The 21,830-nt window shown below is 43.4% G+C and overlaps 1 protein-coding gene across 1 annotated transcript; it reads left to right on the top strand.

Moving 5' to 3' along the window:
* The first annotated feature begins 16,947 nt into the window (after positions 1-16,947).
* On the top strand, positions 16,948-17,861 carry LOC114259317 (uncharacterized). Its single transcript, XM_028199330.2, has one exon. It carries the CDS (start codon positions 17,090-17,092, stop codon positions 17,639-17,641), a length of 552 nt encoding a protein of 183 aa, XP_028055131.1. The 5' UTR covers positions 16,948-17,089; the 3' UTR covers positions 17,642-17,861.
* Positions 17,862-21,830: the final 3,969 nt, after the last annotated feature.

Genomic DNA, 21,830 nt, shown 5'->3' with positions numbered 1-21,830 from the left:
GGTTTTAAGGTGTAAAATATTTTGATCAAGATTGTTTTGGTCCAAAAAGGGGTATGAAGTTGAGATTTGACTCTCCTCTTGCCGAAGAAATCGACCATTTGCACTGCACAACTTCCAAAACCATCAGTCGCATCCAAGTCTTAAAGGCGGTCAAAATGGAGTGTCTACAGACCCCTTTGCCTAGCTTCTCCAAGAAGCTTGGCCCTTTTGCTCCAAGCTTCTAAGAGAAGCTTGACCCCCCTTGACCCTTTTGCTTAGCTTCCCTTAGAAGCTTCAAGCCTTCATCTTCTCTATAAATAGAGGGCCTCTCCTCCCATTTCAAGGGTTAGAAAATCTGATATATATCATATATATATCACTCTCTCTCTATATCTCCCTCTCTCTCTACATTTGTGTGGGTTAGAGGGTGCAAAAGGGTCTAGTTCTTGGCCATTTGAACTACACCTCCTAGCACAACACCTCCATCATCAACCTAAGGAGCTTGTAGGCCATTTTCAGAGGCTAAGGGACTATTTTTTTCAACCAAGAGGCTGCTGTCCCCTTTTGGCTACAAAGGTAACTCCTTTTCCCTTTTTATTCCCCGTTTTTGCACACACTTTTAGCCTGTCTTTCTTGCTGATTTGAGCTTTGTGTATAACATAAAAAATTTCTTTTTTTTTGTGTGTTTAAGTTACTTCATTAAGGTCACTTTTGTGTTTGAGGTTGTTTACCCCGTCTTAGGCCTTGTTTGGCCCCATTTTTGTGTGTTTTTGGTGAGCTCCGGGACCACTTTGTTTGGGCCTCCTCACCACTGAAATCTTGAGGGATTTCAATGGTGAGGATGGTGCCTTGAGGTCCTAAGAAGGAGAGGGCTATCCCCTCTCCTTGTTGTCTTCAATAATGGTCATTATAGCCTCATGTGTGAGCATCGTTTCTAAGTGCATGTTGGCCATGTCTTAAGTGTTATTTGGTAGTATTTTTCCATATATTACCTCTGTTTTTACTTGGTTTAGACACACCATGCTTAGCTTGTATACATGTCTTGTAATGTCATGATTTGCCTTAGCATGTGCCTAGCATTTAGACTACCATGCCCATGTGTTTTGGCCTAGCTTTGTGAAGCTTTTATGCTTGTTTTAGTATGCTAAGGGACTATTTTTGGTCATTTGAGTCATCCATGCTTTGCTTTTTATAGCTACCATGCAAACTCTCTTGTATGCCATGAGCATTGACCCCTCTAGCATGCCATCCTTGCATCATTTCAGTGGTTTGGAACCACTTGTCATGTTATTTTAGTCCTTGTGGCATGCCTATATGCTTGCATTTGATATCCCTTTAATGTGTTAAAAGGTTGTTGTCTTATGCTTCTTGTTTGGGCCCTTATGCATGCTTCCATACTTAAGCCATTTAGATGCCATTAATGTGGGTTTTGAGGCTCATTTTAGCATGTCACATCTCTATTTTCAATCACTTAATTCATTCCATGTGTGGTTGCACTAAGTGTAGTTCAATGCTTCTTTGGTGAGCCTTAGGCTTTAGATCATTTGTTGTATGCTATGCTTGTCTTGTTTGTTTGTTTGTTTTGGCACCATCATTAACATGATTTTTAGAGCTTACATTGCATGCCATATGCCCATGTTGTTCCTCTTTTAAGTGTGTTTAAAAGTTGTCTCTATGTGCCTAAGTGTTGGATCTTGCATGCATGCCTATTTGTATGTGTTTTGGCTTTCATTCTTGAGCATGTTGGCCACTGTTTTGGACCCAGTAGAGAGCTGTCCAAATTAGTTTAAAACCATCCCTTTGGCATGTTGTTGCATGCTATACATGTTTGTATTTTTAGGTACTTAGCCTATTAACATGTTGCATGTTTAAGTGTCATTGCATTTGGCATGCTTCTTGTATTAAGTCGCTTTGCATATTTACATGTGTTGTGCCTTTCATGTTGTTGCATGTGTGTCATTAACATTGATGTTATATGCCTTGAATGCTTACTTGTTTAGTTCATGTGCCTATTGCACATGGTTTTGTTGTTTGCATGATCATGTTGCACACTTAGATCACATGCCTAAGTTGCATTACATTGGCATGCATGCTTTGCCTCTTGAATTGAGTATGATAGAGGTTGAGTTCATTGTGTGTTTGTGTGCATTATATTTGACATTAAAATGCACAACTTGGTTTCTTGGGCCATCACGCATTGAAATGCGCGATTGGTGGTCCGAGAATCGAGTACCATACCCCTTTGAGTCATAAACATGATAAGGGGTGTGTTGGTGCACACATTTGTTTGAAATGCATTGTCATGCCTTGTTTTGCCCTCTGCTGCTGTCAAAACAGGTTCTGCAGGAAGAATTGGCCGGTCGATTACATACAGTGCCGACCGACCATGTATTGCTGGCCGAGAGTCACACCAGTGGCCGATGACCACATCCCCGGTGATCATTTACCTTGGCCGGTGGCACTTCACAGTGTGCAGAGAGCATACCTTGGGACTTGTGTAGTCTTCAGAGGTGCCAAACAGTGAAAATAGAGGCAACATGTGTCATGGCAATGGATTTCCGAGCGAAGCCAATCCGAGCATGCATTCATCCCTCTTCCTGAGGCTGTTTTATTACTTTAGTAGCTTAGTTAATTTGTTTAATTAATTAAGGGTTTGTAATATTTAATTAGCTAGAGTAGTTAATTACTTATTCGGTTTGTATTATTCTTTTGGTCCCTCCGAGCAAGGGCGAATTTGTAATAAGTGTGGGTGCGTGTGTGCATGTCTTCCAACCCCCACTTCTTTCTCCCTTTTACTTACCTGCTTTTGATGGTTAGTATTAGGTCATATTTAAATTAGCATACCTTATGCTATGCATGCGTGCATCCATATATTTGTCTTGCATGCACCGGGCTCGGCGCATCATACTAACTGCATTGTATTTCAATTCCAAGTTGAATACGTGTTAGTTGTAGCATCATCATATGCCATCCATAAATTAGCCGAGCCTATTGTAGTTGCATCTTGCATGTGTTGCATTAGCCATCTTAACATGAACTAGGATCATGCATATGATTACTAACTAGTTTCTGTTTTGGCTTGGAGTACTCGGTAAGCATTTATGTTTTAGCATCCTTGCATGCGTGTGAGTGTTGCCATGACAGCATGCTTACCATGAGACTACTTGCTTATGTGATATAACTGCTTGAATGCCTGTGGGTGGAGGTTGAATTAACTAAATTGGAATAATGTATTAAAACTGTGAGTTTTAAGCCCACTAGATAGTGGCAAAACCATTTTGCTAAAGCCCACTTGAGGGTGGCAAAACTTACATTTTAGCCTACTTGCGAGTAGCAAACCATTTTCAAAACAAACATGCAATGTTTTGTTCCAATTTAGGCGATTTGGTCTATACTTGTTTGCTGTGCGCATAACATAGTAATTTTAGGCTAATAATCGGAATAGGAACACATAATGCTTTCAAAACAAGATATCACGGTTAGTAGAGGCCGATCTTTGATCGGGCGAGAGGGGGTGCTCATAGCTGACCTTTCCCAATCGTACCCAAGTTCCCGAGCCGAGGCAACATTGGTGATGACGGACACGTGGCCTTTGGCACCGAGTCAGGGTTTCCTAAATTTCCCAAAATAAAATATTTAGGTGGCGACTCTGTATCTGGCAAAGCAGTCCATGTTTGGCACTTTTCTAAAAATCTGTTTTTCTCAAAACGATTTGCCGGATTTGGACTCTTTGATTCAGATTAAGAACCGTGACAATTTGAGAGTCCTGAACTGTAGTGAACCCAAAACGAACAGAATGGGACTCGTCTTCCCGGGGCGTTCGGGGACGTCTACACCTGTATTAGAGGTTGCGCTATTCCGGCGCCACTTTCCATCCCTATTTCGGTTATACCCGTCAAGTCAACTGGGCAGACGTGATGACTTCCTGGTGTGAATTCCGCGACAAAGTCTGCCAAAGCTTGTGCATTTATCGCGGTTCTGGATTGAAACTTGATGTTAAACTCTCCCAACTCTACTGCCCACTTCAAGATTCGCCCAAAAAAGTTCGCCCTCTCAAACAAAGCTTTTAGTGGAAAAGCTGTGAGGACGATTATGGTGTGAGCGTGAAAGTAGTGCGACAACTTCCTTGAGGCCATCATCAAGGCTAAGGCCAGTTTTTCCAATGATAAGTACCTGGTTTCTGCGCCCAGTAATGTCTTGCTGACATAAAAGATGGGCAGATGTTGGATTCCTTCTGCTCGGACCAACACTGCGCTAATTACGTGCTTTGAGACTGCCAAGTACAAAAATAGTTCTTCTCCAGATATTGGGGTTACTAGCAGCGGTGGAGAAGATATGTATTCTTTCAAACTTTCTTGGGCACGGTCGCATTCTTCATCCCACTCAAACTTGGCTTTCAATGCTTGAAAAAATGGTCGACATCTGTCTGACGACCGACTTATGAACCGGTTTAGCGCGGCTGCCATACCGGTGAGATGCTGCACTTCTTTTACTGAGTTGGGCCTCTCTAGATCTTGGATTGCTTTGATTTGAGAAGGGTCTGCTTCTATACCTCGGTTGGTCACCAAGAAGCCTAGCAATTTGCCAGACCCTACGCCGAATGCACACTTGGATGCATTAAGGCGTAGCTTGTGCTTCTTCAGGATCTGAAACATCTCGCCTAGGTCCCTGAGATGGTCATTCTTATCCTTGCTTTTGACCACCATGTTGTCGATGTAGGCTTCTATTGTTCTTCCTAACAATGGTTCGAACATCTTGGTGACCATCCGCTGGAATGTTGTCCCTGCGTTCTTTAGGCCAAAGGGCATGACCTTGTAGCAATACAGTCCTCTTTGCGTTGTAAAGGATGTGACCTCCTGGTCTGGCTCATACATAGCGATCTGATGGTAACCTCTGTACGCATCAAGAAAGCTAAGACGGTTGTGTCATGCCGTCAGATCTACCAGTTGGCCTATCCGTAGAAGAGGAAAGCTGTCCTTTGGGCATGCCTTGTTGACTGTTTTGTAGTCCACGCAGACACGCCATTTTCTATTCTTCTTTAGCACCACTACTGTATTGGAGATCTATCTGGGGTAGTGCACCTCTCTGATAGCTCCTGCTTCTAGCAAGTTTTCTACTTCTTCTGCCACTATCTCGGCATGATGGAGTGCCGATCTGCGAGTGCGCTGTATAATTGGTTTGGCAGTTAGGTGGACATTCAATTGGTGACAGATGAAGTTTGGGATAATGTCAGGCATGTCATACGACGTCCAAACAAATACTTCGACGTTAAAGGTCAAAAATTCCATGACCTCTATTCTCTCGATGCTGGACATAGATGAGCCAAGCAAAAAGAACTTTTTCGAGTTCTTTTCATTTATTCTTACCTGTACCAAGTCTTCCACTGCCTTATGTTCTACGGCTTTGCCAACATCCGCAAATAATTCCTTGCTCTCAGGTTCTTCTACCATCTGAACAAACCCTTTGGCAGCTCGGCTGCCATTTACTGTGACGAAGCACTGCTTGGAAATAATTTGGTCTCCAAAGACCTCTTCAATTACTCCGGCTTCGTTGGGAAACCGCATTACTTGATGGTAGGTTGAAGCTACCGATCGCATGGCATGCAGCCATGTCCTTCCCAAAATTATGTTATAAGTGGAAGGGACTTTCAATACCCAGAATTCCACTTGTTTCGTCATGCTTCCTGCTCTGACTGGGAGGATTATCTTGCCAACTGGCCACTCTGGCATTGAGTTGAATCCGATAAAGGGAGATACGGCAGGTGCCAAGTCTTTGTCCTCCAGTTTCAACTGTTTGAAGGTTTCGTAATACATTATCTCACATAAGCTCCCTTCGTCAATCAAAATTCGCTTGACGTCGTAATCCTTGACGCGGAGAGTGACGACCAGTGTATCATTGTGAGGGCAATATATCCTTGCCAAGTCTCTTTCTGAAAAAGACATGATGTTCGTGGCCTCTGTTTTCTCCTTTTTAATGGTAGGTTGCACACTTAATACCTCCCTTAAGTGCTCAGCCTTCTTGATTATTCCCCTGAGCTTACATACTCGCTCAGGTTCAAATATCCCGTGTATTACGTTTATCACGCCTTGAGGTGGGGCGTCGGTCGGCATTCTGTCTGGATGATCATGGTTTTGAGGGGCTGGCTGTGTCCCTCCTTCTATGTACTAGTCCAAGTGCCCAGCTACCACTAACTCCTCCAGGTGCTGTCTCAAAGGCGTGTAATTTTCAGTGCGGTGCCCTTTTTCCTTATGAAAGGTGCACCGAGATCTTTTGTCATAGTCCTTTTGTGCCTCTCCCAATTTAGCTGGCCATCTGACGAAAGGTTCCTCGCATATCTCACTGAGAATCCAATAGATCGGTTTTTTTAACATCGTGGTAATGGCAGTGCGAACTCTCAACCACCTTTTATCGTGGTCCTCGCCGTTGTCCCGCCTGCCTCGCCCGTTTTTGCTTGGACGTTCTACTGCGTTGACTTTTGCCGAAATCTTTTTATCTGGTATTGTGGTTGTACCAGACTTTGTTTTAGCATAGGCGCCATCCTCCTCCACCCGAATGTACTGGTGTACCCTCTCCATTAAGGCCTCCATTGTGAGAAGGGACGTCATGGTAATTGAGTCCCTTAGCCTGTTTCCGACTGGAAGACCTCTTTTATACTGTGCGATGGCGAGTTTTGTGGGGTAATCTCCTATCTGGTTAAAGGTCTCCCAATAATAACTATTGTAGGATCTCAACGTCTCCTTGTCACCCATGTCAATGGAGAGTAGCTGATCGATCTCTACTGGCGTCTTGGTGTTCGTTCTGAACCTCGTCACGAATGCCTCTGCTAATTGTGCCCAGGAGGCTATACTGCCTTCTGTAGCCTTTCGAACCAGGTTAAACCTAGGTCGCCAAGGCTGGATGGGAATAGGATGCACATCAAAGCCTCGTTCCGCCGGTATACTGCCATGACCTGGCGAAAGTGGCTTAGGTGCATGTAAGGGTCTGTCTTCCCCTCGTAAGTCGTAAATTTAAGCTAAATGAAGCCTAAAGGTAAGGGTGTGTTCTCAATCGTCGGAACGAACGGCGAGCTATGTAGCCTTGCCAATGCTTTATCTGTTGGTTCGTAGGCAAGGTGCGGTATTGGCATTCCTACCTCGACGCTTCCATGCGTCCAAGGAGCCAACCGCTGAAGGGCTGAAACTCTGTGCGGATCGCGTGCCCTGGCATCCTCCTTCCGTCGTGCCCTTTCTTCAAGCACAGTCCGTAAGTCGGACGATCTAGGCAACTCCATTTGCCTAGATGATGTCTGGTGCGTATGTGAGGGCCGATAGGTACTTCCCTCAGTGTAAGACCTCAATGATCTCGTTCTCTCAAACCTGGAGTAACAAGTTCTGGAAGTCCTTGATTGAGTGTCGCCTGTTTTGAGGCTCCTACTCTCTACTTGCGATGGCGTGGTATGCCTACCACGATCTTCTGAGTGGCGAGGGGGCGTGTTACTTTTGTGCCCCTCTCCTGTCGCCACCACCTTCCCTTTTATCTGGCACTTTATCAATTCCATGTCCACCGCCATCTTCCTGATTAACTCGTCCTGCTCCTTTACCCGATCCTCCAAAACTTGAGGGTCGATCCTCCGCCTCTGCCTATCAGGACTTGATGAGCGACGGGGGCTGTTACCCTGCCTCCCCCTTACATCCCTCCGGGGGTTCTGTCGTTGGGGCTCTAAATCTGCCATGGGAGGGATGGAAGGAAAACCTTCGCGCCTCCCACCTCCCTCTGGGGTTTGTCCGTCAATGGCGGACTGTGGCAAATCTTCATTGTGCGCCATTGCATCTAGTCTAGCGAGGAAAAACTTTGATCAAGAGGTTTTATTCGTTCTATGATTCCCACAGACGCCGCCAATTGTACGAGCACAAAATAATTCTTCTTGTATGATCCTGTTGATCAAGTTTGCGCTCTTCCAAACGTCATCGCTTTACTTCCTGAAAACACAAACGTGAGCTAGCCGGCGAGTGTGTGCCGGAAACCCCTCCGATGCCTAACTCAGCAACTAGACAATAGATAATAAACTTTGTGTATTCTAGAGTAAGAATTGGGATACCTGTCCATAGGTCTGGCCATAAGCTTTTATAGACTCTACTTTGACACAATCCTAGTAGGATTCCAACTCCCCCTATGAGAGTCCTCCTAGGAATCACACACCCTACTCACTACCAACCAAGTGAGATGGTTTTGCACAATCCTAGTAGGACTCTACTTTCCTTAGTAGAGTCCTCCTAGGAGTCATACTCCTACTCACTACCAACCAAGTGAGATGGTTTGCACAATCCCAGTAGGACTCTAACTCTCCTTAGCAGAGTCCTACTAGGAGTCTCATCACTACAAGCCAAGTGAGATGGCTGAACCCTTTTATCTCTGTTATACATTCCTAACCGAACTGCCTTATCTCGGTCCCCTACCATTCGAATCGTGTGATTAAAAGCCAATCTATCGAGTGTCACCCTACTGGGATGATGGTTACCTCGACCAAAACAGGTTGGCAGGTTTGACCAACAAACTTTTGAACTCTTTGGCCGGGATGATGGTTACCTCGGCCAAAGCAGGTTGACAAGTATGACCAACAAAATTTTTTTGAACTCTTTGGCCAGGATGATGGTTACCTCGGCCAAAGTAGGTTGGCAGGTATGACCAACAAAATTTTTGTAACTCTTTGGCCGGGATGATGGTTACCTCAGCCAAAGCAGGTTGGCAGGTTTGACCAACAAACTTTTGAACTCTTTAACCGAGATGATGGATACCTCAGCCAAAGCAGGTTGGCAGGTTTGATCAATAAATTTTTGAACTCTTTGGCCGGGATGATGGTTACCTCGGCCAAAGCAGGTTGGCAGGTTTGACCAACAAATTTTTTCGTGGACCGAGATGGTTATCTCGGCCAAAGCAAGTTGGCAGGGTTAGCATAAACCGAGTTAGTCTGCTCGGCGAGACACAGAAAGAACGACTCGCCATACGATTGCAAACTCGAAGGATATATACGTTGAAGGCAAAAAAGCATGGCTATTCAAATTTTTGGCATGACGGATGTAATAGGAGAACGGGACAAATGGGGGCACGCCATCTGTCCTTGGGATAACGTCGTATCAAACATGCCAGATTAGTGGAACGACGTGCTGAGCAACTGACCAAACTTGTTGGGATTGAATGAGTTGTGAGATCGAACAAACTTCTCTAGTTCGGCAGAGTTGAGCATTTTTAGCTCGACTAGAGGAGAGTAATCCCAATCATCCTGTGCAGATGGAATTAAGGGGCAATTGAGAGGGTAATTTGTAAGCAAATTGGGCCGAGTTAGGAAAGTCTTCTTTGGAAGTTGGACCGCGCAATTGGCCGAGATAAGGGCCGGTATAGCTCGGTCTTAGACTAAGAAGACATCTCATATTACGGATTTGGGCCAAACAATGGGCCGAGGTGTTTGGGCTTCGCAAGTTAGACCTCGTCCTTGTCAGTTCGATCGGAGACTGCTGCAATTAGCTCAGTCTAAACAGACAAAACCGAGGTATCAATGGGGGGAGAACCGAGCTAAATGATAGCTCTACAGGGCGTCATCTCAGAGTCAAGACTGACAGTGGTGCTTAAAGTATCACCGAGCCGAAATAACCTGGTTGACCGCAATGTCAGCCGAGGTAAAGAAGTCAGCCGAGGTAAATGAGGTAACATCAATGGCGAGGGCCGAGCTGTGTATAACTCGACAGGATGGCATTCGATAGATTGGCTTTCGATCACACGGTCTGAATGGCAGGGGACCGAGATAAGGCAGTTCGGTTAGGAATGTATAACCGAGGTAAAAGGGTTCAGCCATCTCACTTGGCTTGCAGTGATGAGATTCCTAGTAGGACTCTACTAAGGAGAGTTAGAGTCCTACTGGGATTGTGTAAACCATCTCACTTGGTTGGTAGTGAGTAGGAGTATAACTCCTAGGAGGACTCTGCTAAGGAGAGTAAAGTACTACTAGGATTGTGCAAAACCATCTCACTTGGTTGGTAGTGAGTAGGGTGTGTGATTCCTAGGAGGACTCTCATAGGGAGAGTTGGAATCCTACTAGGATTGTGCCAAAGTAAAGTCTATAAAAGCTTATGACCAGACCTATGGACAGGTATCCCAATTCTTACTTTAGAATACACAGAGCTTATTGTCTATTGTCTAGTTGCTGACTTAGGCATCGGAGGGGTATCCGGCACACACCCGCCGGCTAGCTCACGTTTGTGTTTTGAGGAAGTAAAGCGATGACGTTTGGAGGAGCGCAAACTTGATCAACAGGATCATATGAGAGGAATTATTTCGTGCTCGTACATGCCTTAATATAAGAAAATGCTATGCATATAACATTTTCACTTGAATAATAATTTGATGGTGATATTTTTATAGTAATTAGATCAAATCTCATTTAAATTCATACTTTATTTTAAAATAACAAACACCAAACCACATAATCACTATATAAAATTTATATGTATTTTTTATTTGCATATCACTATTATGTAATATTAGTACACAAATCTATAAAATAAAAATAAAAAAAGTGATCCTTCAAATTTGTTGGGGCAATCCCACATCGCTTGGGAGGGACACTTGCAACCAACTTATAAGCGTACTGGCCCCCTCTACCTTGTAAGAGGACTTTTAAAGCCGTGAGGCCGATGGGCGTCGTTTCGCCACCTCACCAGAGCGGATAATATCTTACCGGGGCGCGAGAAGCAAGTCACGTCAGTTTGGTGGCCCATGCAGGTCATCCGGCAAACTCTCCTTCTGTTCGTGGCCCAGTCCGCTGGGGGGTTATGTTGGGGCAATCCCATATCGCCTGGGAGGGACATTTGCAACCAACTTATAAGCATACTAGCCCCCCTCCACCTTGTAAGAGGCCTTTTAAAGCCGTGAGGCCGACGGGCGTCGTTTTGTCACCTCACCAGAGTAGACAATATCTTACCGGGGCGCAAGAAGCCAGTCACGTCAAATCTGGTTGTGTTCCGCTCAGTAATTGTGGAGAGGGGCTCTGCCTCCACCCATTTAGTGAAGTAATCAATGGCAATGATGGTGAATTTGATTTGGCCTCGGCCAGTGGGCAATGGGCCAACTAGGTTAATGCCCCATTTGATGAATGGGTAAAGACTGCACAGTGTGATCAATTTCGTAGGAGGAGCATGGGGGATGTTGGCAAAATGTTAGCACTTATCACATTTGAGCACAAAGTCAGTCGCATCCTGATTGAGAATAGGCCAGAAATAACCAGTGCGAAGTATTTTGTGGGCTAGAGACCGGGCGCCCGAATGATTACCACAGATACTCTTATGGACTTCCCCCATCACGTAGGTTGCTTGAGCTGGATTAAGACATCGCAGATACAGGTGTGAAAAGCCGCGTTTATACAAGAGGCAACTGACAAGAATGTACTTAGACGACTGGGCCCTCACTTTGGCGGCCTACTGTTTGTCAGTTGGTAGTTCCCCCGTTGTCAGAAATAAAAAGATGTCGGCCACCCAAGGAATAGGTTCATTTTGGAGGAAGTAAACTTGCTGCTGGTTTGGGGAAATGGCTGGGTGAGGCAGGTACTCGAGGCGAACACCGTGGCTGAGGTCTGACTGGTCTGCTGAAGCCAACTGACCCATTTCACCTGCCTTGGAGTTTTCGGTCCGAGGGATGTGCTTGATATGGAACCTGGTGAAGAAGCGAGCGAGAGGGAGTGCAATATCCTGATAAGCCCGCATTGTGTCTTCTTTGGCATCGAATTCCCCCGTGATTTGACCGACAATGAGCTGGGAATCGTTGAACACTTGGATATGGCTAACACCAATGTCTCTGGCGAGGCGGAGACCTGCAATCAACGCCTCATATTCGGCTTCATTATTGCTTGCATCGAACAAGAAACGGAGGGCACATTTAAAATAACCAGCCTCAGGGGCGGTGAGGATAAGACTAGCCCTACTGCCTTCCTTGCGGGATGATACGTCAACATTGAGGGTCCAGGAGTGGGGGTCCTCTAGTTCGGTAAGGGTTGGTGGGGGTGGAGGAGCTGTGGTTGGGATGAAATTAGTGAATTCCAGGATGAAATCGGCAACAACTTGCCCCTTAATGGCTGTCTGAGGCCAGTAGAAAATATCAAACTAGCTGAGTTCGACCGACCATTGTATAAGTCTGCCGGAGAGCTCTGGTTGTTGCATGATCTTTTTCAATGGTTGGTCAGTGAGGACCACTATGGAGTGGGCTTGGAAGTAAGGACGGAGTCGTCTGGAGGCGGTGACCAAGGCCAAGGACATTTATTCGAACAATGGGTAATTCTGTTCCGCTTCCCTAAGAGCCCGACTGATGTAGTAGACCAACCGTTGAACGGTGTTGTCTTCCCTGATGAGAGCTGCACTGACTGCGGTGTTTGACATGACTAAATAGAGGAAGAGGGGTTCGCCTGTGATTGCCTGAGAAAGGAAGGGAGGTTGGCCATGCACTGTTTCAATTGTTGGAAGGTCTCTTCGGACTCGGCCGTCCACTCAAAAGTTTGCCAAAAGGGGAGACACTTGTCCGTTGCACGAGAAATGAAACGGTTGAGGGCGGCAACTCGGCCAGTAAGTCTCTGAACCTCCTTAATCGTTCTAGGTGACTGCATTTCAATCAAGGCCTTGATCTTTTCGGGGTTAGCTTCAATGCTCGCTGACTGACCATGAAACCTAGAAACTTCCCAGATCCTACGTCGGAGGCGCATTTCTCCGGATTGAGCTTCATTTGGTACTTTCGTAGGGTGGCGAAGGTCTCTCGTAGATCGGCCAGATGATCAGTGGAGAGCTTGCTCTTGACTAGCATGTCGTCGACATATACTTCCATATTCCGGCCTATCTGATGATGAAAGACAGCATTAACCAACCGTTGATAGGTGGCCCCAGCATTCTTCAACCCAAATGGCATCACACGGTAATGGTAGGTACTACGGTCAGTGATGAAGGATGTGTGTTCCTGATCAGACGGGTGCATCAGAATTTGGTTGTACCCGGAGAAGGCGTCCATGAAGCTGAGCATTTGATGACAGGCCGTGGCATCAACCAGCAAATCTATGCAAAGAAGTGGATAGCTATCTTTGGGGCAAGCTCGATTGAGGTCTGAGTAGTCGACATAGAGCCGCCATTTACCGTTGTTCTTACAGACCAGGACCACGTTTGACAACCATCTATGGTAGTCCACGTTCTTGATGAATTGTGCCTCAAGGAGCTTATCTACTTCCGCGGCAATGAGAGTGTTGCGCTCTGGATGAAAGATGCGTTGCTTCTGGCGGAAGGGTCGGAAATGGGATTCAATACTGAGGCGATGGGTTATGAAGGAGGGGTCGATACCCGGCATATCGGAGTGGGTCCAGGTAAATACATCTTTATGCTCGATCAGGAGGGCGGTAAGGTCGACTTTTGCCTGGGTGGATAGTTGGCTGCCGATCTTGGCAGTTTTTGTTGGGTTAGTGGGATCGATGAGGACCTCAACAAGTTCTTCCACCGGTTCCCCCCTAACCAGCTCGTCCTCGTCGCTGACATCGAGTCCTTCAATGATCATAGCTTCCTTCAGCTTGACTTTTTTAAGTGAGGCGACATAACATTCTCTGGTCACGGTCTGCTCTCCCCTTACTGTCCCGACCCCAAGATCGGTGGGGAACTTGATAGCAAGGTGGTAATTGGATGTGATAGCTTGGAAAGCATTTAGGGCGGTGCGACCAAGGATGATGTTATAGGCAGAGGGGCAGTCAACAATAAGGAAGGTGAGTAACCTAGTGGTCTGACACGGGTACTCGCCGATTGTGATGGGAAGATCAATGAAGCCGATGGAGGTCACTCGGTCGTCAATAAAATCGACCAAAGGGGTTTGGAGAGGAGACAGACTTTCTTTCCCGATCTTGAGCAGGTGGAAGTAATTGAGAAAGATGATGTCTGAAGAACTGCCATTGTCGACGAGAACCCGTTTGACCTTGTAATTGAAGAGGAGAGCGGAAATGACAAGAGGGTCGTCATGGGGGTAACGGATGTCTGTGCAGTCGGCGTCCGTAAAGATGATAGGCTCGGTCCACTGCCGGGGCTGTTTGGGGGGTCGATCCAATGTGGCAACTTCTTTGTCTGAGCCCTACCTTATTTTTCTGAGTTTTGCCCGCTGAGCCAAGCGAGATGGTCCTCCACAAGCAAGCCCACCGGAAATAACTCTGATTTCTCAAACAGGTGGGGCGAGGTTGCCTTGTGCCCGAGGTTGCTGTGGAGGGCGATCATGACCTTGGTTAGGTTGTGCTGGTTGTCGGGGAGGGGTGCGCCGGCGGTTGTTTCTGATAGGTTCAGTCCGTTGCCTCTGCTGAGGGCGAGTATCCGTGAATCGACTGAGACGTCTTTGACGAATCAAGCCCTCGACCTGATCTTTGAGGTTAATACACTCCTTGGTATTATGGCCGTGGTCCTGGTGAAAACGACAATATTTGGACTGGTCTCTCCGACTAGAAGGAGTCCGTAATGGTTGGGGCCATTTTAGGGGGGTAGTCCCGCTGAATCTGATTGAGGACTTGTTCCATAGGGGAATTGAAAGGTGTGTACCGCTCGAACCGCCCGGTCGATCGGGCTGGTGCCGACTGGTCAGCTCGGGGGGGTCGGTCGGTATACTGACTTGTTGGGTTATTGTACTGGGTATGTTTGGTTTCTAAGTCTTTTCGCTTTTCCCGAGGGGTCGGGTTTTTTGCTGTAGGGTCTTGACAAACAACTAGGGAATCTTCAACATTCATGTATTTTTAGGCTTTGGAGAGTAGGGTTGCCATGGAGGTCGGGGGGTTTTTAGAGAGGGAAAAAAGGAAGTCAGACGACCGTACACCGACCATGAAAGCCGTAAGGATGACCTTGTCATCGTTTTTCGCTACCTGCAAGGCTTCGGTATTGAAGCGAGTAACGAAACTGCGCAGCGACTCCCCCTCGGTCTAACGGATGTTAAGGAGTTGGGTTGCCAGACGCTGGGCTCCAATGAAATAGCTGAGGAAGGAGTCGCTGAGGTGCTGGAAAGTGGAGACAGAGTCTGCTGGCAATTGACTAAACCAAAGTCGAGCTGACCCCTTGAGTGTCCCGAGGAAAGCCCGATACATGATTTCGTCAGGGAATGCATAGAGGATCATGAGGGTTCTGTAGGTCTCCAAGTGGTCGACTGGATCCGTTGTACCGTCAAAAGAGTCGATGGTGGGCATTTTGAACTTAGGGGGTAGAGGTTTATCCCGGATGGAGGCGACGAATGGTGAGTTAGCTGTGATAGAGGGTTTATGCTGTATGTTCTGCATGACTCTTTGGAGTTGGAGCTTCATGGCTCGGAATTTTGCATCCCAGAGAGGAATGTTGTCATCACCGGATGGCAGCGGGGGCTGGACGCTGCTGGCCTCTCCTTCAGGGGTCGGTGCCAGGATCAATAGATGTGGGGCTCGGGGTAGTGGATTTATATCTGGGTAAGGGGGTCGCAAGCCTTCCAAGTTGGGTGGATTAGGCTGTTGGATAGTATGGCTTGGGGCTCGCTCTTGGTTGGGTGGGATATCTGGAGGTGGTGGAGGGGGTATAGGAAGGTTTCCTTGGAGTAGAGCATTAATCAAGGCTTGGTTTTGCTCGGCCAGACGGTTAATGCTGTTGGTGAGCTCAGTGAAATACTGTGGTGGGTTGTTTGGATTGGGAAGGTCGGCTTGGTGGTCAGGAACATTGGGGTGAGAAGCCAGTCACGCCGTCTGTGGGAACTCTCTTACTCCGCGCGCCAGTTGGGCCACCAAACTGACGTGAATGGCTTCTCGCGCCCCGGTAAGATATTGTCCGCTCTGGCGAGGCGGCGAAACGACGCCCGTCGGCCTCACGACTTTAAAAGACCTCTTACAAGGTGGAGGGGGCCAGTACGCTTATAAGTTGGTTGTAAGTGTCCCTCCCAGATGATGTGGGATTGTCCTAACAAAATTCATTAAAAAATATTTTTTTTTCTCAAAAAAAACTAGTTTCATACCTTTTTCTAGCCTTTTACTGATTTCATGACTACTGCATGATTATCCCATCTCAAATTTATGTCCCATTTAATTAAAACAAAAAATTTAATTAAGCCAAAAAAATCATTTCCTCTTTCATAAATAAACTCAATAATGATGTACTTGATCATAAATAAATAAACAATAATGATTCATCCCACTAAAAAATCACCACTAATAGCACTAATGCATTAAAAATGTAAAAGAAAAAAAAAATATAATTTTAAAATCAAAACATCACATCATTAATGACGAAACTCACTACCAAACTCACTACCACCTAATTAGTGGGAGCACTAATTAATACTCCCAAGTATTTTTCATAAATAAAATAAACTCAACAAGAGAGTGCGATGAAATTGCCCCCACAAAACTTGTCGGTTTAATTACTTTACATAGAAAACCGACTCTTTTTGCTTTTGTTTGTCAAAAACCTTTGCGCTCTCTCTCTCTCTCTCTCTTTATTCCCTCTGTCTCTTTCAGATTTGAGAACTATTTTACACAAATGTTGCCCCTTACCTTCTTTGCTTCTCTCTCAATCTCTATTCCCTTGTTAACCCTTTTACCTCCTTCCATGTTTCCCCATTTTTGAATCTCTTTCTTTCTTATATACTTCCCTTTGCATCTCTGAAATTTAGGTAAGTCCAGTCGGCCCCCAATTCTTTTCTTTCTTTTTTTTCTTTTAATTTTCTTGGTGTTTCTTTCTCTGTTATCTCTAATCTCAATTGGGTACTACCATTTCTTTATTATCTTGTTTTTCAATCTTTAGGTTTTGAATTTAGCTTCTTGGGTTAGTTGGATCTCTTCTGTTTGTGGTCTATACTTTGATTTAAATACCTTGTTCGATTGTTATTTGGATTTTTCTGTTTCTGGGTAAACTGAGATCTTGATATTCTTTTGTTGGGTTGGGGGTTCTGTTGTTTTCTAAGTCACTGTTTGAGGGCTGCTTCGATTTTATCTCTGTGGGTTGCTTTGGTTTTTACACTGTTGTGTATCATTTTTCCAAGTTAGGTCTTGGGAAACTCCAATTTTCTGTTATTGAATTTTTGCCTTTCCTTTCTTTGATTCTATCTTGTTTCGAATCTCAATTTAAAGGCAATGTCACAAGGTTATGCAATTGAGCTTTACTTCGATCCCGCTCTGGAAAACCAGGTCTTGAAGGCCTGGAATGTATTGGCTCGCCGCCAAATCAGTACTCAGCTTATCGAAATAGAATCTAGGCCTCACATTACCCTCTTTTCCAGCCCCTTTATCGACCCATCAAAGCTCGAAAACATAGCAAAAAGTTTGGCTTCGAAGCAAGAACCTTTAGCCATATCTTTCTCCTCAATTGGAAGCCTTCCAAATGACAACAATGTTCTCTTTCTTGCCCCGACACCGTCACTGCCCCTTCTTCAATTTCATTTGCAATTGTGTGATGCTATGAAAAAGGAAGGCATCGAAATTGGGGAGGAGTACCGCCCGGATTCATGGATTCCTTATTGCCCAGTTGCTGAAGAAGTGCCAAAGAGTCGAATGGCCGAGGCGTTTACTGTTTTGCGAGACTTGAAGTTGCCAGTTACTGGGTACGCGATGGATATTGGGCTGGTGGAGTTTTCTCCGGTTCGTGAACTCTTCTCATTTATGCTTGGCAGCACAATTGAAGCATGAGGTTTCAAACCCCATTCCCTGCTTTTGTGTTAAATTATGTTTTGTCTATGTTTTTCGCTAATGTAGAAACTAAACATAGATCTGTATCAATGGTTCAATTTAGACCATGCTAAAGAATTCTGCTTTTACTATTGAAACAGTACCTGTGCTTAATTTGGCTAGAGAATGTTCTGTTTAGAATGAATGTATTTCACTTTTATTGAAGAAAAAAATTAGAAAATTTTGTCTCTGCTTATCTGATGTTTTTTGGGAGGATTGGAAGGATCTTTTTATTAGGTCAACTAGTGGCTTTTCTTCAAGTTGCTTTGGACATGATAAAGTGGGGGGAAATCACAGTTGTACTTTAAAGTAGAAACAAGTTCTCTGTAATTTGTTTGGACCCTTAAACTGTATGGATTTAATATGATGATAGATCTGATAGGCTATTTATCTAATATTGGATTTTGAATGTCTCTCTCTCTCTCTGTTGTTGGAACTTACAAAATGCATGATACCCATAATTTTCTCCCCCATTAGTTTGCCAATTGCCTTTGGTGTGACTCACTGCTCTAACCAAACCAAACTAATTTTCCATAATATTTATGTTTTAGTTGTGACCTATTTAACTACATAATAGAGCCTGATACTATAATGTTAATGATTTGTGAGTCTGTGACTTCTATCAACCTATAAGCATTGCTGGAGTTCTCAAGGATGGATGTACAACAGTTATTGAATGTTGAAAGATTATCTCATTGTTGTTTGGATTCGGTCTCATTACTCTTTTTCGCACATTTTTATGTTATATATCATTTGCTGGCTGTGGGATTTAAGATTTTTTTTTGTCTGCTTCATATATTTTTAAACATTGGCTGGAAGTGATTGTTTCTTCATTTCTAGTATTTTTTTTATTTTCCTGATTGAAGATTCCAGGAAAGGTTGACGAAACTAAAGAAAGGTGGAAATTCCACTTCCAAGAATTTTAAAATGAAATACTTGTTAGAAGCTTAGGTTTAAAAGAGCTTGTTAATCATGTTTGTTAAGGAAAACAGGTTTTTCCATAGAATTTGGATATTTAAGGTTAGAGTTTGTTTGTATAAAATGCTTATAAATATTTTGTAGGAGTATGGTGTTTTAAAATTTTAATTAAGTCTGTGTATGTGAGGGGAATGATAGAATGCCCTGTTTGAAGAAAATTCAAATATGATTATGTTTTATGAATTGTGATAAATTGCTAGTTGAATGAAAGAAGGGCATTTAGAACATGCATGGGGTTGTAGGAACCAAACTGATAGTAAGCAAGAGGGCCATGTTCGATTTGTTGACTCCTTCAACCTGGCAGCATTCATGAGTTGCTTGTTTCAGTGCCCCTAGGAGACACGGTTGAGAAGTACCATGTATAGGAAGAATCCCATCATGTTTGCTATGTATCCATATCCATAATGCTGTTTTGTGGTGAATTTTAACTTAAAATTGTGCAGAGATACTTTACTCAGAAATGTTTTAGGTTAGTAGGATGAAGATTGATATAGAATGTGATTTTGGTAGAACTATACATTGAAATGAGATACATGGTAAGATTGAAATGATATGGCAAGTCGCTTACCTCCTCATTAGTTGTGTTCTCAATTTCTTATGCTTGACACGTAATTAGGATGGTATGATGTTGGCTGTGGAGTTAGATTTAGAAGTTCATAAGACATTTATAAGGGGAAATGTGTTTTATTTATTTATTTATTTTATTTTAGTAGTGATGATAGATATCTCTTTTTGCATCATACTTTTGGAAAGTATTATAGCATTAACTGCCATTTGGAATCACTTTCTATTGGTTGCATTAGCAATTCCAAAATTAAAGACCGTATGTTCTCTCCCGAAATGGAGAGAGATGTTGTATATCACATGAAGAAGGTTTTGTATGTTAGTGGTATGAATATTGGTAGTAATACTGGAGGATAGAGAAGTGAATTTCAAATAGCAACAGCTGTCATATAAGAGAACTCAAGTTGTTATATTTGAAGCAATGACGTGCTTGTTTGTCTCAAGTACCTGTTGGTCCATTACATATACTGATGAAAATTACCAAGAAAATGACATCAGTTGAAGTTTAACTTTACTGTTTACATGTCTTGTTGCCTTTTACCTTGTGGTGTAGTAGAGATTGAGAAATTCTCTTACAAGAATCAATTTTCTTAAGGGTTTTTTTTAAAAAAAAATTATTGGTCAAGTTCAAGAGTCATTGTTGCTGTTTAGTTATTGGATGGTGTGATCAATATCCACTGTGTCCCTACTATTATTTGGTTGGGAATACCACTTCCTGGTTTTGACTGAAGTAGGCGTCAACTAGCTCAATTCTGGAAGTGTTAATATAACAGAGGAGATGAAAGGGTATTACTACTTAGGAAGATGAATTTCAGCAATTGTAGGCAAAATTAATTTTACACCTTTGTGGTTTTGCCTCGGAGCACTTTACTTGCTTATAGTTCAAATATATCCTGCAGCATTGCATCCTGATTTAGCTTCTATATATATGTACATCATTGCTAGTTTAGCCCCATATGCCTGTTGAATCTCATCTAGAATGTTCTTTATCAGATGTGAACATTTACCGGTGTTTCTTGTTAATTTTGTTGTACAAGGTGATCTCTTAAAGTTTGGTATTGGTGAGCTTTAACCCATGATCTTGACAGTATTACTGTTCATTGGCAAAATTCATTCACTGCATGGAAATTAGTGCTATATTCGAATGGGACATAGGAGGAAGAAACGTCTAGATTACTGCAAAACAAAACAAATGTAGAAACAATCATGCCCCAAGGCATACATGTTTTTACATGATTATATACTAAAGAGCCCACCATGCATACCGGCGTTGGTCCTTTACCCCTTGTGTTATTTGCCATTGGTTTCCAACTTTTTCTAACTTTGTTTCTTCTTATAATTAAAAGCCTATCCTTTAAAGCAGCATGTAACCTCGTATTGCACTTGCACATCTCTGCTTCAATACAAGCAATTTCTACCTGGTCTGTCCTTTTCGTTTTTGTTTTTTGTTATTTTGTCAGTTGTGTTCAATACCTGAAGAAGTTGGGTTGACGAAGATTTAGGTCTTGAGGACTAAAATGGTTGTGTTTTGTTATTACAGTTTGATCATATATTTGTATACTTTTCTGCCATGATTTTCTTTCCTTTTTCTATGTTTTATTTTTTATAATTTTACTGTTATTATTGTCGTACTTTCATAGCCAATAGCTTCAGCATCTTCCATATTTCACTCATGTATGCTACCAACAGTGTGTTTAGTTATGCTGTTGTTTGTCGAGGGATTTATTGGCGAAAGTTTTTTCTCTTTTGTAACTTGTAATCTTGATCGGAAGAAAGAGGTGTCTTCATGTCTCATATATGAAGGGACAAATAAGAGAGATTTGTAACTGAATGTGAGGGGTTACTTTTGAATCAATGAAAGATAAAGTGAATAAAATTTTATTGAGTTATAAGATTGCAAGCAAAAATAGTTCTCTTTTCTTGACAAATTAAATGAAGCTCAAGGGCTAAGACTACTCATTGGACTACGATACCAGGTTTTGTTAGGTCTCTGAATTTCTTCCATCTGTCAATCAGAATTTTAATATTTAGCTCAAAGCAGCTGTTTGGACCTTTGTTTTCACCATAGAGGGGCCCCTTGATTTTGAGCTCTTGCCCAAATGACAGCTTGTTTGAGTTATTCTTATAGATAATTTTTTAAGGTCTAGTTTATAGATGTGATTAAGACATTCTTAACAAAGCATTAAGATGATTCTACATTCCAAAGACATGGGTAGTTGAAGAATGTTCAACCATTTAAATTTTTATAAAATTTTTTATTTGGGGGGGGGGGGGGGGGGGGGAACCATCCTCCTATGAAAATAATCACCCCACAGTTCATCAACCACCAATTGCCTCACTGATGCAGAGAAAACTCGAGCTTCCAAAATTTTGAATGATACATTAGAATCTAACAAACAAACAAACTCTTAACCATGACATGTTGGAAGTGTAACTTCAAATAAGCGAGGAGATTGAGAATTGGCCTTGGCAACAAACATTTCAATATCATGTCTACGGAAAAATAAAAAATGAATTCCCGTCATGTTACCCTAGCATTGACCAACGACTCCAGCATTAATTGAAGTCCTCAAACCTGTTGGATCACATCTGCTGAAAACAAGCATTT

Source organism: Camellia sinensis, chromosome 1, assembly GCF_055761805.1.
Source record: "Camellia sinensis isolate YWXY chromosome 1, ASM5576180v1, whole genome shotgun sequence".
Classification (NCBI taxonomy): Eukaryota; Viridiplantae; Streptophyta; class Magnoliopsida; order Ericales; family Theaceae; genus Camellia; species Camellia sinensis.
The sequence above is the reverse complement of the archived record's forward strand: the minus strand, read 5'-3'. Positions and strand labels throughout refer to the sequence as shown.